This window comes from Macaca mulatta, chromosome 6 (assembly GCF_049350105.2).
Source record: "Macaca mulatta isolate MMU2019108-1 chromosome 6, T2T-MMU8v2.0, whole genome shotgun sequence".
In the NCBI taxonomy this organism is placed as follows: Eukaryota; Metazoa; Chordata; class Mammalia; order Primates; family Cercopithecidae; genus Macaca; species Macaca mulatta.
The window spans coordinates 35,333,401-35,346,842 of NC_133411.1; the positions used below are offsets into that span (position 1 = coordinate 35,333,401).

Genomic DNA, 13,442 nt, shown 5'->3' on the forward strand with positions numbered 1-13,442 from the left:
AGCTTCCTAGAGAAAAAAATATTATTAATTAAATATACATATAGCAATTGGAAATCCATATTGATCTTAAAAATCTTTAATTTGAAAAGACGTGAATCTTATAATTAGGTAAATATGCTTGTAAATAGTTGAAAGTTAGTTGCTTGCACATGGTTTTATAACTTTCTATTTTACTCTGTTTTCCTTCTTATAGTAATTATAATCATAAAATTTATTTGAATTTTTTTTAAATTTTTTGATATGGAGTCTTGCTCTGTTGCCCAGGCTGGAGTCCAGAGGTATGATCTCAGCTCACTGCAACCCCCACCTCCTAGGCTCAAGCAAGTCTCCTTGCTCATCATCCAGAGTAGCTTGGACTACAGGCGTGTGCCCCCACACACAGCTAATTTTTGTATTTTTAGTAGAGATGGGGTTTCACCATGTTGACTAGTCTAGTCTTGAACTCCTGACCTTAAGTGATCTGCCTGCCTCAACACCCCAAAGTGCTGAAATTACAGACATGAGACAGTGTGCCCAACCCAGAATTCAAAATTTTAATATGTGTCTCTCATCTGTTAGAATGTGAGTTCTGGTAGATAGTATTTACCACTAAATCTCTAGTACATGACATAGTATCTAGCACAAAGTTGGTGTTAAGATTAACCAACATGTTCAAATCAGAATTGCTCCATTTCCCATTAGGTAATGTTCAAACCAGACTTGTGTGCCCACCCTGTGCTAGCTTCCATTGCTATTATAACACATGACCGCAAATGTCATGGCTTAAAAGAAGGCACGTTTATCCTCTCACAGTTCTGGAGATCAGAGGTTCAAAATCAGTTTCACTAGAGTAAAGCCAAGATGTCAGAAGAGGTGGTCCCTTCTTGAGGCTTTAGGAGACAATCCATCTTTTTGCTTAGTTTAGCTTCTAGTGGCTGCAAAGTTCCTTTGGCTGTATAAAGTAACATCCAAGGGCTTGGGAAATGGGATGTGGACATATTTGTGTGTGTGTGGGGAGGCATTATTCAGCCTACAACCCACCCCTTTGTCGAAAAACAAAAATGTGGAAGACTTAGATCCAAACTGGGAAATGGAGCATGGATCAAGAGACATCACCTAAGAGTCGAGACCATGTTTTAGACCTGGTATGGCTCCTTCCTAGTGGTGAGATCCTTGGTAAACTCCTTCATTTCTTCAAGCCTCCTCTGCAAAATGCTGGACCAAAGCAGGTGATTTCTTCCCTTCTCATGGGCTCCCAGTGGTTACATGCTACAGTATGATTTTATGCTATCCTCATGGCTTCCCATGGCCCACATGGCTTCAGGAACACAAAAGAAGCCCAGGAAAAGGTTTCAGGATCCCATACTCTTCCACTGTGAATGAGAGACAATTTCTTGCTGCTGATTTTCCTCCAGGCCCCCATCACAGTCTGGTTTCAATTTTGGTAAGAAGAGGGACAGAGAAACAGACCACATATGTAACATAACAAGCTCTGCACCCTTCCTCCTTTATGGTTTCTTTAAATACCAACATAGAAAACCCCCTCCCAAAACACCTAAAACTGGAATATCCCATAAAAGTATAACGATTTATTACCTACCCACTCCTTAAAAAATATAAAAGGGAAATAGTAAAAGAGCTAAAATTATTGTCCACTCATCTGGCATGAATCATTACATTCTAGACAACTTAGTCATCACAAAACTAAACAAAAAAATATGGTCTTAGACACTTGTAGATTGCACACTCATCTAGATTAAGAATCCCAGAGAGGATCAAAATAGAGGATTTATGTCTTTCAGCCTGTCTCAGTGCCTGGCAAGAGTAAGTGGCCAATGAATGTGAGATGAATTGAATCAGGCCCCTATAATTTTTTCACAAAGTATGAATGTGTACATGTGATTTGGAGCAGATCAAGTAGATATATTCCTGGATGTGTCTAGAAGCACTGAGAAGCTGTGTATGTGTGGGATGGAGGTCATTGGTGTGAACATACCAAAAACTTAACAGCAGAGAGCTTTCAGGGTATGCCCCAGCTTTTCTTGTGTTTCAGTAGCCCCTTGAAATATTAGAAAAGAGAAACAGAGACAGAGATGAAGAGAGAGATAAATTTTATGGAGAAATAACTAGTTAAAAATAAAGTCAAAACTGAGTGTGAAAGTGAGACTTAAAATCAGGGTAATAGTCACCCAAAGAAATAACTTGTGCTTCGGGAGGAATCCTCAGGGATTCCTCAGGGTCATCTCCAGATAAGAGGAGATGATTTTCGTTTGGTTAGGTTTTTACTAAAGCCCTGACTCCCTCTAGTGGGCGGACAGAGCAGTGCAGCATCCGTAGCAAGGTGTGTGCTCTTTTCAGGGCTAAACGTCCTTTGGAATCAAGATTCTTTTTTTCTTTTTCTTTCTTTCTTTCTTTCTTTCTTTCTTTCTTTCTTTCTTTCTTTCTTTCTTTCTTTCTTTCTTTCTTTCTTTCTTTCTTTCTTTCTTTCTTTCTTTCTTTCTTTCTTTCTTTCCTTCCTTCTTTCTTTCTTTCCTTCTTTCCTTCTTTCTTTCCTTCTTTCCTTCCTTCCTTCCTTCCTTCCTTCCTTCCTTCCTTCCTTCCTTCCTTCCTTCCTTCCTTCCTTCCTTCCTTCCTTTCTTTCCTTTTATTTCTTTCTTTTCTTTTCTTTTCTTTCTTTTTCTGTTTCTTATCTCCTCAGCTTGAAGGTTGCATCCTCTTTATCTCCTTAAGTAAAGCTGGGAGTTCTGTAGGACTCCAGGAGTGAGGACAATTATGCTTAAGACACTTTGGTTTCAGTTTAGTCCCAGACCAAGGGAAAACATTTCAAAATTTTAAAGTAAATCCTTAAAAGTGTAATTTACACCAGAGCGATTGACCTGGCATTTATGTAGACTGTAGTTTGAGAAATAATTCAAATGGTTTCCACTCATTCCCTCGGAAGAGTCCTTAGAATGTACTTCCATTAGTCTGAAAAATGTCTGAAAAAGAATCCTGATGCTAACAGTACTGGAAATAGGAGGGCTGGTGGTTCACGATCAGCCCGGTGGTATCCTCCATTCTATTTGCATCTAGGTAGAGAGACTGTGGGCAGTATGTGATCAGACAATTTGCTGAAGCGCTTTGGGCCTAGGGCATTTAATTTCTGTGAAGTAGGCTCATCAGTTATTCGCTCTGTTTTTGTGTCACCTCTCAGAATACATTAACGTAGGGGCAACCCTTGAACCCAGACTTCTGCCATGTGAAGACCCTTTGAAAATCCTGACAAACACAGACACTGCATAAGTGGTCAGCTAATTAAAGCTGGGAGGTGGAGCTGTCCTTTGTGTATCCAATAAGTACCCATCATCTCATTTGAGCATGAAAAGAGGCCACTGTTATTACTTTAAAGAAGGAAAGTAAGCAGGATAGCTCATATTTTTGGAACCATTTCTCACCAAATGGAATAATTCCAGTGATAAAGTGGGAGTGAGGAAGAAAGAAAAAAAAAACTTCTAATCATAATGTTTGGGAATAAGAAAGAGGAAACTCACGTCAAAATCGACTTTCTCCTGCGGGTGCAAAATAAAGGCTTAAGACTGCTCCTGCTGAAACTTTGGGGAGGAAAACGGGAGCTGGCGGGTGGGCTTTGCCTGCCACTCAGCTCTCCCTCGCGGCGCGGGCGCGGCTGGGTTCAGCACCTCGGAAAGCGCCGCTCGCGGCGCCCCCGGATTACGCATGCTCCTTGGGGCCCGCCGCCTCGGCCATGCAAGTGCCACTGCAACTGGTGAGCACCGCTGGCAACACACCCGGAGTTGACAACCGCAGAAAGACGCAGACACCCACTGACCTCCAGGCAACAGAGCGAGGTGGATGGAACTCTACGATCTCTTTCTCTCCAAGGACGGAAACCTCATCCAAGCAGTCCCAGAGGAAACCGACAAAGGTATTTGAAAGGGAGCAAGCGGCCCCAAATCGCAAAATTGAGCGACTGTGGGAGTTATGCGCCAATGCCCCAGTGACAGCGGGACACGGAGAGGGGAAGTCTGCGTTGTACATAAGGACCTAGGGACTCCGAGCTTGGCCTGAGAACCCTTGGACGCCGAGTGCTTCCCTTATGGGCTGCGCTCCTCAACTCTGCTCCAAAGCAGCCGCTGAGCTCAACTCCTGCGTCCAGGGCGGTTCGCTGCGCGGCAGGACGCGCTTAGTACCCAGTTCCTGGGCTCTCTCTTCAGCAGCTACTTTGAAAGCTCCCACGCACGTCCCGCAGGCTAGCCTGGGAACAACACCGGGGTAAACCGTCCCCAGAACGTGACCTAGAGGTACCTGCGCATGCAGATGGCCGATGCAGCCGCGATAGCTACCATGAATAAGACAGCAGGCGGGGACAAGCTAGCAGAACTCTTCAGTCTGGTCCCGGACCTTCTGGAGGCTGCCAACACGAGTGGTAACGCGTCGCTGCAGCTTCCGGACTTGTGGTGGGAGCTGGGGCTGGAGTTGCCGGACGGCGCGCCGCCAGGACATCCTCCGGGCAGCGGCGGGGCAGAGAGCGTGGACACCGAGTCCCGGGTGCGGATTCTTATCAGCGTAGTGTACTGGGTGGTGTGCGCCCTGGGGTTGGCGGGCAACCTGCTGGTGCTCTACCTGATGAAGAACATGCAGGGCTGGCGCAAGTCCTCTATCAACCTTTTCATCACCAACCTGGCACTGACGGACTTTCAGTTTGTGCTCACCCTGCCCTTCTGGGCGGTGGAGAACGCTCTTGACTTCAAATGGCCCTTCGGCAAGGCCATGTGTAAGATCGTGTCCATGGTAACGTCCATGAACATGTACGCCAGCGTCTTCTTCCTCACTGCCATGAGTGTGACACGCTACCACTCGGTGGCCTCGGCTCTGAAGAGCCACCGGACGCGAGGACACGGCCAGGGCGACTGCTGCGGCCGGAGCCTGGGGGACAGCTGCTGCTTCTCGGCCAAGGCGCTGTGTGTGTGCATCTGGGCTTTGGCCACGCTGTCCTCGCTGCCCAATGCCATTTTCTCCACCACGGTCAAGGTGATGGGCGAGGAGCTGTGCCTGGTGCGCTTCCCGGACAAGTTGCTGGGCCGCGACAGGCAGTTCTGGCTGGGCCTCTACCACTTGCAGAAGGTGCTGTTGGGCTTCGTGCTGCCGCTGGGCATCATTAGCTTGTGCTACCTGCTGCTGGTGCGCTTCATCTCCGACCGCCGCGTAGCAGGGCCGGAAGGAGGGGACGCGGTAGCCAGAGGAGGCCCGGTCGGAGCCAGCGCCCGGAGACTGTCGAAGGTGACCAAATCAGTGACCATCGTTGTCCTGTCCTTCTTCTTGTGTTGGCTGCCCAACCAGGCGCTCACCACCTGGAGCATCCTCATCAAGTTCAATGCAGTGCCCTTCAGCCAGGAGTATTTCCTGTGCCAGGTATACGCGTTCCCTGTGAGCGTGTGCCTGGCACACTCCAACAGCTGCCTCAACCCCATCCTCTACTGCCTCGTGCGCCGCGAGTTCCGCAAGGCGCTCAAGAGCCTGCTGTGGCGCATCGCGTCTCCTTCGCTTACCAGCATGCGCCCCTTCACCGCCACTACCAAGCCGGAGCCCGAGGATCAGGGGCTGCAGGCCCTGGCGCCGCTCCGAGCGGCCACGGAGCCGGACCTGCTCTACTACCCACCTGGCGTCGTGGTCTACAGCGGGGGGCGCTACGACCTGCTGCCCAGCAGCTCTGCCTACTGACGCGGGCCTCAGGCCCAGGGCACGCCGTCGCGGCAAGGTGGCCTTCCCTGGGCGGTGAAGGAGGGGAACGGATTAAGGAGGGTTTGGGGCAGAGTCGGGCGGGAGGGGGAAACATTTAAGAAGTAGGTGAGAGGAGGATGGACAGAGCATGGAGGAGGAGCCTGTGGATAGGCTGGAGGACCTTCTCTGGAGAGGGGATGCTTCGAAATCAGGTGGAGAGAGGAAGCTGGCAAAGGGGCAGAGATGAGCTCTACGGGCCAGACCGCCAACCTCCGCTCCGCACCCCACAGCCTTTCCTTACTCTTCCCACGCTGGGCAGTGTGAAGGCGCCCAGAAGCGGAGAGAAGCAGCAAAAATGTAGATAAATTGGCACACCGAGCAGGGCTTAGCCAAATGATGCGCAGACAATTGTGCCCGTTTATTCCTGCGACTTCTGCGGAGAGTGCAGCCGCCGCCACAAAGTCTCCTTTGCGCCTTGGCTAACGAGACTGCAGCAACACCAAGGTCCTACTTGCTGCGGGGCTGCCCCAGGAATCTAGAGCTAGGAGGCAAGAAACGTTTTTGGAGTTAAGAAAGAGAACTGACCATCCTGATGCGTCCCCAGGAGAAACGGCAAAGGAAAGCCACCTCCCATGGAGTCATTATGACGATTATCATTCCGGACTGGGCCAGCGGGAACACACTGAGCCCGACCTAGCTGCACAGCCCCGGAGCTCAGACGTTAGCAGGGGGATAACACCTGTCACCAGCTTGGGAGAGCGATTCTCTGGGGAGTGGCGTCACTGAGGGAGGGAGCGGACGCAGTGTAATTAGAAGGGCTGGTTAAGGAAATTTATTCAGGTTGCTGCCCCAAAAGGTAAAAGGGGGCTCATATGCTCACTTGGTAGCAGAATTGGAAGTGGAGTGCTGGAGCGTTGCGAGGAGGAAGCCCAGGCGCTCCAGTTCCTCTGAGAGCAGGCTGGGTGCCTGCAGGCACTCTGGTATGCGTGCTGCCGGTGAGCTGGGCCCAGAGGCGTCTTGAAGAGCTCTACTGGGAAGAGTGGGGGCACTTCTGTATTTCCTCCCTTCCCACGCTTTGGGAATCAAGCTGTTCCTTTGATTGAGGCCCTGGACCAGCGAGTAGAGGGATGGTTCAGTATTTTTTTTTCTAGTAGGCTTAGATAGAAGAGCAAGAAATGCCGCAGAAATGTGCAAGGGGAATTGGGGCGGGGGGCAGGGGAAGCGGAATCTTGGAAACCAAATTCCTAGAAGCTGGGTCGGATCTCTCAAACGGAGGTGTGGGGTAGGAAAGAAAATAGTAGGTTCAGGTACTATGTTCTAAAGGGAACAGAGTACTGGAGAAACTGTTCTGAGGGTATCACCAGAATTTCAGATGTAGGTTTCTTTATTACTTATATTATTGACAAGAGAAGGTAGGAAATAGGAATTCCCATCGGACAAAACCATCACCAATTTTCATTTATTCTAAAGAGTGCTTTACATATTGAGCATGCATGACAAATTCTTTTCCCAGCCTCCAGACAGTTTATGGAGCTGTCTTTAAAGATTGCCTCACATGTCTCATGTCGACTCTGTTCTGATCACAGGAGCTTAAGATGTTAAACCCTCACAAAGTCCTTTCTTGAGGCTCTTCTTAGAACTGGGATCAAACATCAGTCTACCCACCCATCTGCTGGCTTTGATAGAGGTACTGCTACTCTCTTTGGCAACCTGGTTTGGGGTCAAGAAACCAATGATGCAGGCACCCACTGGGGTGGTTGTTTTAATATAATAAATAGCCATTCATAAAAACAGGTCTGTTTAAAGAGCCTCTTGAACAGTAGAATTGTTTAGTAGTGTTGTGAAAAGTTTTTCTGCAGTATCTGAGATTCAGGGCTCAAAATGTGAGATCTACAACTCCCACTTTCCCTGATCTGCTTTTTGTGATTGCAAAACACACTGAAATGACTAGACATTCATGGCTTCTCACAAAAGCAGAAGGTGCCAGTCTGGATTCTGAGCAGTCTTGTGAAGTCAGCTCGTTTAGAAAACTGAACGGTGTGTTTGTTTTGAAGTAGTCCATTTTCTTTTTCACCCTTTGGGAAGAACATTTATTGATATAGACATTGAATAGCAATTGGGCTAACAAAGACTGAAATGTAAGTTCCACAAAAGTCCCCCAAATACAAAATACATGAAAAAGTAAACACGGGAAAAAACTAACATTTGCATAGTAGGAGATCCTTCTATAACACGGATAATAGACTCTTAATGAGAGATTCTTATCAAAGCAAATTGCCATTTCAATTTTAACAATAGAATAATATGTGGGTAGCTCAGAATTCTTAGGAAAGGGTGTTGAAGTATGTGCATCTGCCACTAAGAGCACTAGAAAAACAGAAGAGAAGGAGCTGGAGGAATAGAAAAAAAATAACCTCTATAAAAAGGGTCACTTTGTCCAAATCTCAAACACGGGGCTTCTGAGAACGTGGCAGGAGGGATCATAGATCTTGACTTTGATCTACCACAAGGACAAAAGGGTCACCAAGGAAATGGTCAGATCAATTGTAATCAACAATTAGTTTTTGAGTGGCTGTTGTGTGCCAGCCCCTGTGCAGGGTGCTGAGGTGATATGCATGAACCAGACATGTTTCTGACTTCCACATGTAAAAGGACAGACAGCCGTGAGCACAAGCAAGATAAGACAGGGAATGATGAGCTGAATGTCAAAGTAAGGCTGAAAAAAAGAAAGACAAAGGAAGGAAAGGTTGATCCTGCTGGGAGATCAGACTTTCTGGTCAAAATAATATTTGAGATAGGTCTAGATATATGGGCATAGTTTAGGCAGAATGGCAGTGGTGGGTTCGGAGGCAGAGAGGATATTCAACGCTAATAAAATGTGACTAAAAGCTTTAATGTTGGAATGTCAGATGCTTGGTTGGAAACATCAGAAGCAGGAAACAAAGTAGTAGGTATTCTCTTCTCTTGCAGGATTTCCCAGGATTTCTGTTGAGAGTATGCGTCCTTGTACTAGTTTTATTTGTCTGGGGAAAGGAAATTTCTTTTGCCAGAAAGAATATGTCATTGGTATACTGAGAACAAATACTTAGATTCCCAAATGTGGTTAAAGGCTTTGAAAATTGGATTATATTTACTCATTCAAACCTCAAGGGAGCTGAGTTCAATGAGTATTTGCATATTTGTGTGTGTGTGTGTGTGTGTGTGTGTGCACGCGTGCGCGCGTGCATGTATGCCCTGTGGTTGGTTAGAGATGACTACATTTGACTTCTTGGGGGTTCAATAAGATGGCCCTCAGCTATGGATCACCTTTCCAGCTGGCCCATCTATTCATTTCAAATCTTCACACATCAGAACAGTTTTTGGAGAAATGGGCAGGAAATAAACACCGAACCCCGGAGAGGATTCCATTTCTAAACCTTGCAGAGGCCAAGTACAAGTAGGGAAAGTAAGAGAGGTGGCTTGTCGCTGTTTCTTTCCTAATGCTAAGAGCTATGTGCCGTGAGGTTCCCTGAGCATTTACTTATCCTCATCCAACACTATGGGGTTGGGAGCAGGCGTTTTCCTTGATGGCCTAAGTGAGTCATGAACTTATTTCTCCAGGATGGATGATGGCCGGGGGATGGGAGGGTGGAGTAAGAAGAAGTGGTAGTTTTGTATATATTCTATAAAAGGAATGAGATTATTTCATTTGGGAGTGAATGTACTAATACAATACAGGAGGACTTGATTGGGAAGCAAAAAATGAGAAGGGAGCAAGGCTTGGAGGGTGATAAGTAAAAGAGTATGCTCAAGCCAGAGAAGACAGCCTAGTTGGGTCTGGAAGGCACCAGCGATCTGGAGAGAATGGGACAGACACACTGCAGGAGCCTGGATAAGGAAGCCGCATGTCCTGCAGGTGACGAAGTTGAGCAGGGGGCAGGAAGAAGTGGCCACTTTAGCATAAACCCCTGCCCTCCATTGTTCTCCCAACATATACACCAGAAGTGGCCAGATCCACAGGGGTGTTTCAGATACCTTGCTCCACACCACTAGCACTGCCTCAGTCACAGGTATAAGAACCAGGTAGCTGCAGAGAGTGGGTTCTTTAAACACAAAGGAGGCATTGGTAGAATTGCAGCAACAAAGTGGAAGCCCAAGTAGCAGAAGGAGAAAGAGAGTGTGTGTGAAATATCAGGGATGCCACTGCCTTTTGAGACCCTTGGGGAGACTGGGAAGGAGAAGGAGGCTGCAGCACAGAATGACAACAAATGGCTCTGTGCTCCTAGGCTGGCTGACTTCGGTAGATACTGTCCTTAGACCTGGGCAGCCAGGGCCCCTGGTCTGGGTGTCATCATTAGAGGACCCTGCTCTGCCCCTTCACCTCCCCACATGGCAAGGAACCCACAGGGCCTTCTGGAGTTTGTGCCCCGCCAGTCCTCCCACCTGCTCGATTATGCTTGGGTATCTGAGACCTTGAAATTTCTTGTCCAAATGGCCCTGAGTCTATTTACAAGGAATCCATGGGTTCTTTCTTGAGTCTATCCTACAGAGGGAATTCCATGCCACTGAGTCTGTCCACCCTTAGGTGACTAAGGGTTGCCATTTGCAGGAGCGGTAGAGGGTGGCGGCAGGTGGGAGACTGTGGATGTGCTGATGCTAGCATGCACACAAGGACTCTACACTGCCTAGGTAGAGAGAAGAGTGGGGGAAGCAGTGAAGAGGGATGGGCTGTGGATCATGTGTCTCCATTCTTGCTCTTGCCCTGGACCCTGCAAGGGCAGTCAGGAGGACCTGACTGGGAAGCAGAAAATGAGAAGGGCTCCTTATCCAGGCTCCTGCAGAGTGTCTGTCCCATTCTCTCCAGATCGCTGGTGCTTTCCAGACACAACTAGGCTGTCTTCTCTGGCTTGAGCATGCTCTTTTACTTATCACCCTCCAAGCCTTGCTCCCTTCTCATTTTCTGCTTTCCAATCAGGTCCTCCTGTATTATATTAGTACATTCACTCCCAAATTTTCCCTGTGAGAAGCTGTGTGAAGGAAGACCCAAAGCCCAGCAAAGAAACAACCAGAGCAGGCCTACTCTTCTCAGGATGGCTACAAATAAGCTGACACTGCAGGGGCCTGGCCATGCTACTGAATCCACTCATTCTCCTAGGCACGGGACGCACAGAAGCAACACACCAAGTCCCAAATTTCCCATTTCTCAAAAACAGCTCATTTCCCTTCTCCAAATTCCCTTCCAGCACCAAAGATTTTGGTCAGTTACAAGTTGAGCTGAGGCAATGACTACTCTACTAGACCCTAGATCAAGTAGGAAGAGGAACCACACAATTCTTCTAACTTATAAAAACATGTGGGCAGATCTGTATTTTGCACTGGTCAGGTACATCCAGGGTTGTGTAGGCAAATACTTAAGACTGGGGAACAGGACAATGAGCTTTTAACACTAGTGACAATTGCTAGCTCCGATCAAGTGCCAGACACCAGGCTAAGTGCTGTCCATACAGGAAGCAGCAGAACCAAAGTGGCAGGGTTCAAAGCCCAGCTCTGTCACTTAATAATTATGTGGTTTCAGATAAGTTATATCTTTCTGCCTCCATTTCTTTATCTAAAAACTGGAGAGCGGTAACAGCACCCACTCCCACAATTGCTGTGTTAACGTTAAAACATTTAGAATAGTGGTAAAGACTCCATAAATGTCATGGTTTGTGTTTTGATGTTTGTTTGTCTGTTTGTTTTGAGACCAAAACTCACTTTGTCTCCCAGGGTGGAGTGTAGTGACACAATCACAGCTCACTACAGCCTCGATCACCCAGGCTCAAGCAATTCTCCCGCCTCACCTTCCCCAAAAGTTGGGACTATAGGCATGCACCACCATGCCCAGCTAATTTTTAAAGTATTTTTTGTAGAGAGAGGGTCTCCCTATGTTTTTCAGGCTGGTCTCAAACTCCTGGCCTCAAGGGATCCCCCTGCCTCGATCTCCTAAAGTGCTGGGATTACAGGTATGAGCCACCATGCCTGAACCAATGTTATGTATTATTAATCATCACAACTCTCTGAGATAGCAATTCTTATCCCAAATGTATAGATGAGCAAGTGTGCCTTGGGGAGATTACATAGTTTGCTGCTGAGTGGCAAAGCCAGGATTCAAAACCAGCTGATTCCAAAACATGATTTTTATTAAACCATGCTGCCTCTCAAGGCTGCTGAAAACCTCATCATGGGGAAAGCAGTCGAAGGGGTGTGATTAGAGAAAAACTGCTTAGCTTGGAGAAGAGAAGATCACAGGAGAAACAGGGGGCTGTTTTTTGAAAGACTTTTATGTCAAATCCAGAGGACAAAACAAAGGTGCAGACTAGAGAGAAATATTTTTACTGTGTCAATGAAATGAACTACTTTAAAGCGATGAATCCTCCAGCATGGATGTTGAGTAGACTTGTCAGGGGTATCATAAAGTAATCGGAATTAATTATGAGCAAATTAAATATGAATAAATTAATATCAGAGAATAGATCACTAACAATATTTTGAATATCTGTGAATTTGATGAAATATATGACTCCCCAATATATATGAGCCCTTGGCTAAAAATAAATCAAATCACTTCATAGAACACATCCAAGCATCATATGTGGAATTTGTCTGCTTCTCAGGTCTCAGAAAGACCTGCAATGCCCTCTGAAAAGTAGCTCCTGCCTCTCCCCTACCCCTGCACTGAGACGCAATGAGAAAGGCATGTATAGGCGCTACCACCCACACTTACCCCTTGCCGCCAATGCATGGAGGCATAGTCCAGACAAACGTTGTCTGAAATATGTGGACTGTTGTGCAGAGGATTGGTTTAAAGTGAGAGGTGGGCAGATTCTATGGCTGAAATCACAATACTGGGCATCCAATGGGCAGACCCTAAGATTCAGAGCTGCAGGAAATGTTAACTTCCTGCCATGTGCTTCTCTGTGTCTGAGGTTAGGGTCATTGTCTCTTTATTGACCTAATTCACGTATCTAACAAAGAGAGCCACAAAGCAACAGCCTATCAGTGCCACCGCAGATGCTGTGATCACCACAATGACGACGCTCCCAGCTGTGTTGACCAGAAAGCCCAGGCCACCTCCGACTAGGATCTGAGCCAGCTGCACCATGCAGGTGAGGGTGGCGCAGTCCATGCCCTTCCCTCTCACGCTGTTGTCTGGATGCCCTCCTGGAGCCCGCTGCCTCTGCAAAGGAAGCACAGAAACACCATTTGACCTACAAAGAACTGTCATTTAAGGGCACAAGTCAGCAAAACTTTTCTGTGACCAACCAGATAGTAAATACCTTTCGCTTTGTGGATTATACAGCCCTGGTCGTAACTACTCAACTCTACTCTTGTAGTGCAAAAGCAGGGGCAATGTGGAGCTGAGTTGCCTTTCCAATATAGATTAATGGACATTATTAGCATTTGATTTCAGGGAATTTTCATGAATTGGTGATGTGGAACTGAACTGAATATTGATGGCTATTAGCATTTGATTTTATGCAATTTTCATGAATTGGTGATGTGGAACTGAACTGAATACTGATGGGTATTAGCATTTGATTTCAAGTAATTTTCACTTGTTACAAGATATTAAGCTTCTTTTGAATGTTTTTTCAATCATTTAAACAATTAAAAGGAATTCTTAGCTCACAGACTGTACAAAAACAAGTGGTGGGCCATAATCAATACAATGTAGTGGATACTTGATAAATATCTTATTCTTTTCCTTTCTTAGTGTTAAAAATTCA

At 46.7% G+C, this 13,442-nt stretch overlaps 2 protein-coding genes across 2 annotated transcripts in view; one reads left to right on the forward strand and one right to left on the reverse strand.

Moving 5' to 3' along the window:
* The first annotated feature begins 3,482 nt into the window (after positions 1–3,482).
* On the forward strand, positions 3,483–8,592 carry RXFP3 (relaxin family peptide receptor 3). The gene has a single exon (XM_015139811.3). It carries the CDS (start codon positions 4,288–4,290, stop codon positions 5,695–5,697), a length of 1,410 nt encoding a protein of 469 aa, XP_014995297.2. The 5' UTR covers positions 3,483–4,287; the 3' UTR covers positions 5,698–8,592.
* A 3,172-nt stretch (positions 8,593–11,764) lies between these two features.
* Positions 11,765–13,442, reverse strand: part of SLC45A2 (solute carrier family 45 member 2) — a 41,025-nt gene continuing 39,347 nt past the window's right edge. The window contains exon 7 of the mRNA XM_015139812.3: positions 11,765–12,892. Within this exon, the coding sequence (XP_014995298.3) occupies positions 12,668–12,892 (225 nt within the window). The 3' untranslated portion in view covers positions 11,765–12,667. The remainder of the gene's footprint in view (positions 12,893–13,442) is intronic.

Bases quoted from the DNA above. Each gene is read 5' to 3' on its own strand.
- RXFP3 (XM_015139811.3), top strand. From the start codon at position 4,288: ATGCAGATGGCCGATGCAGCCGCGATAGCTACCATGAATAAGACAGCA.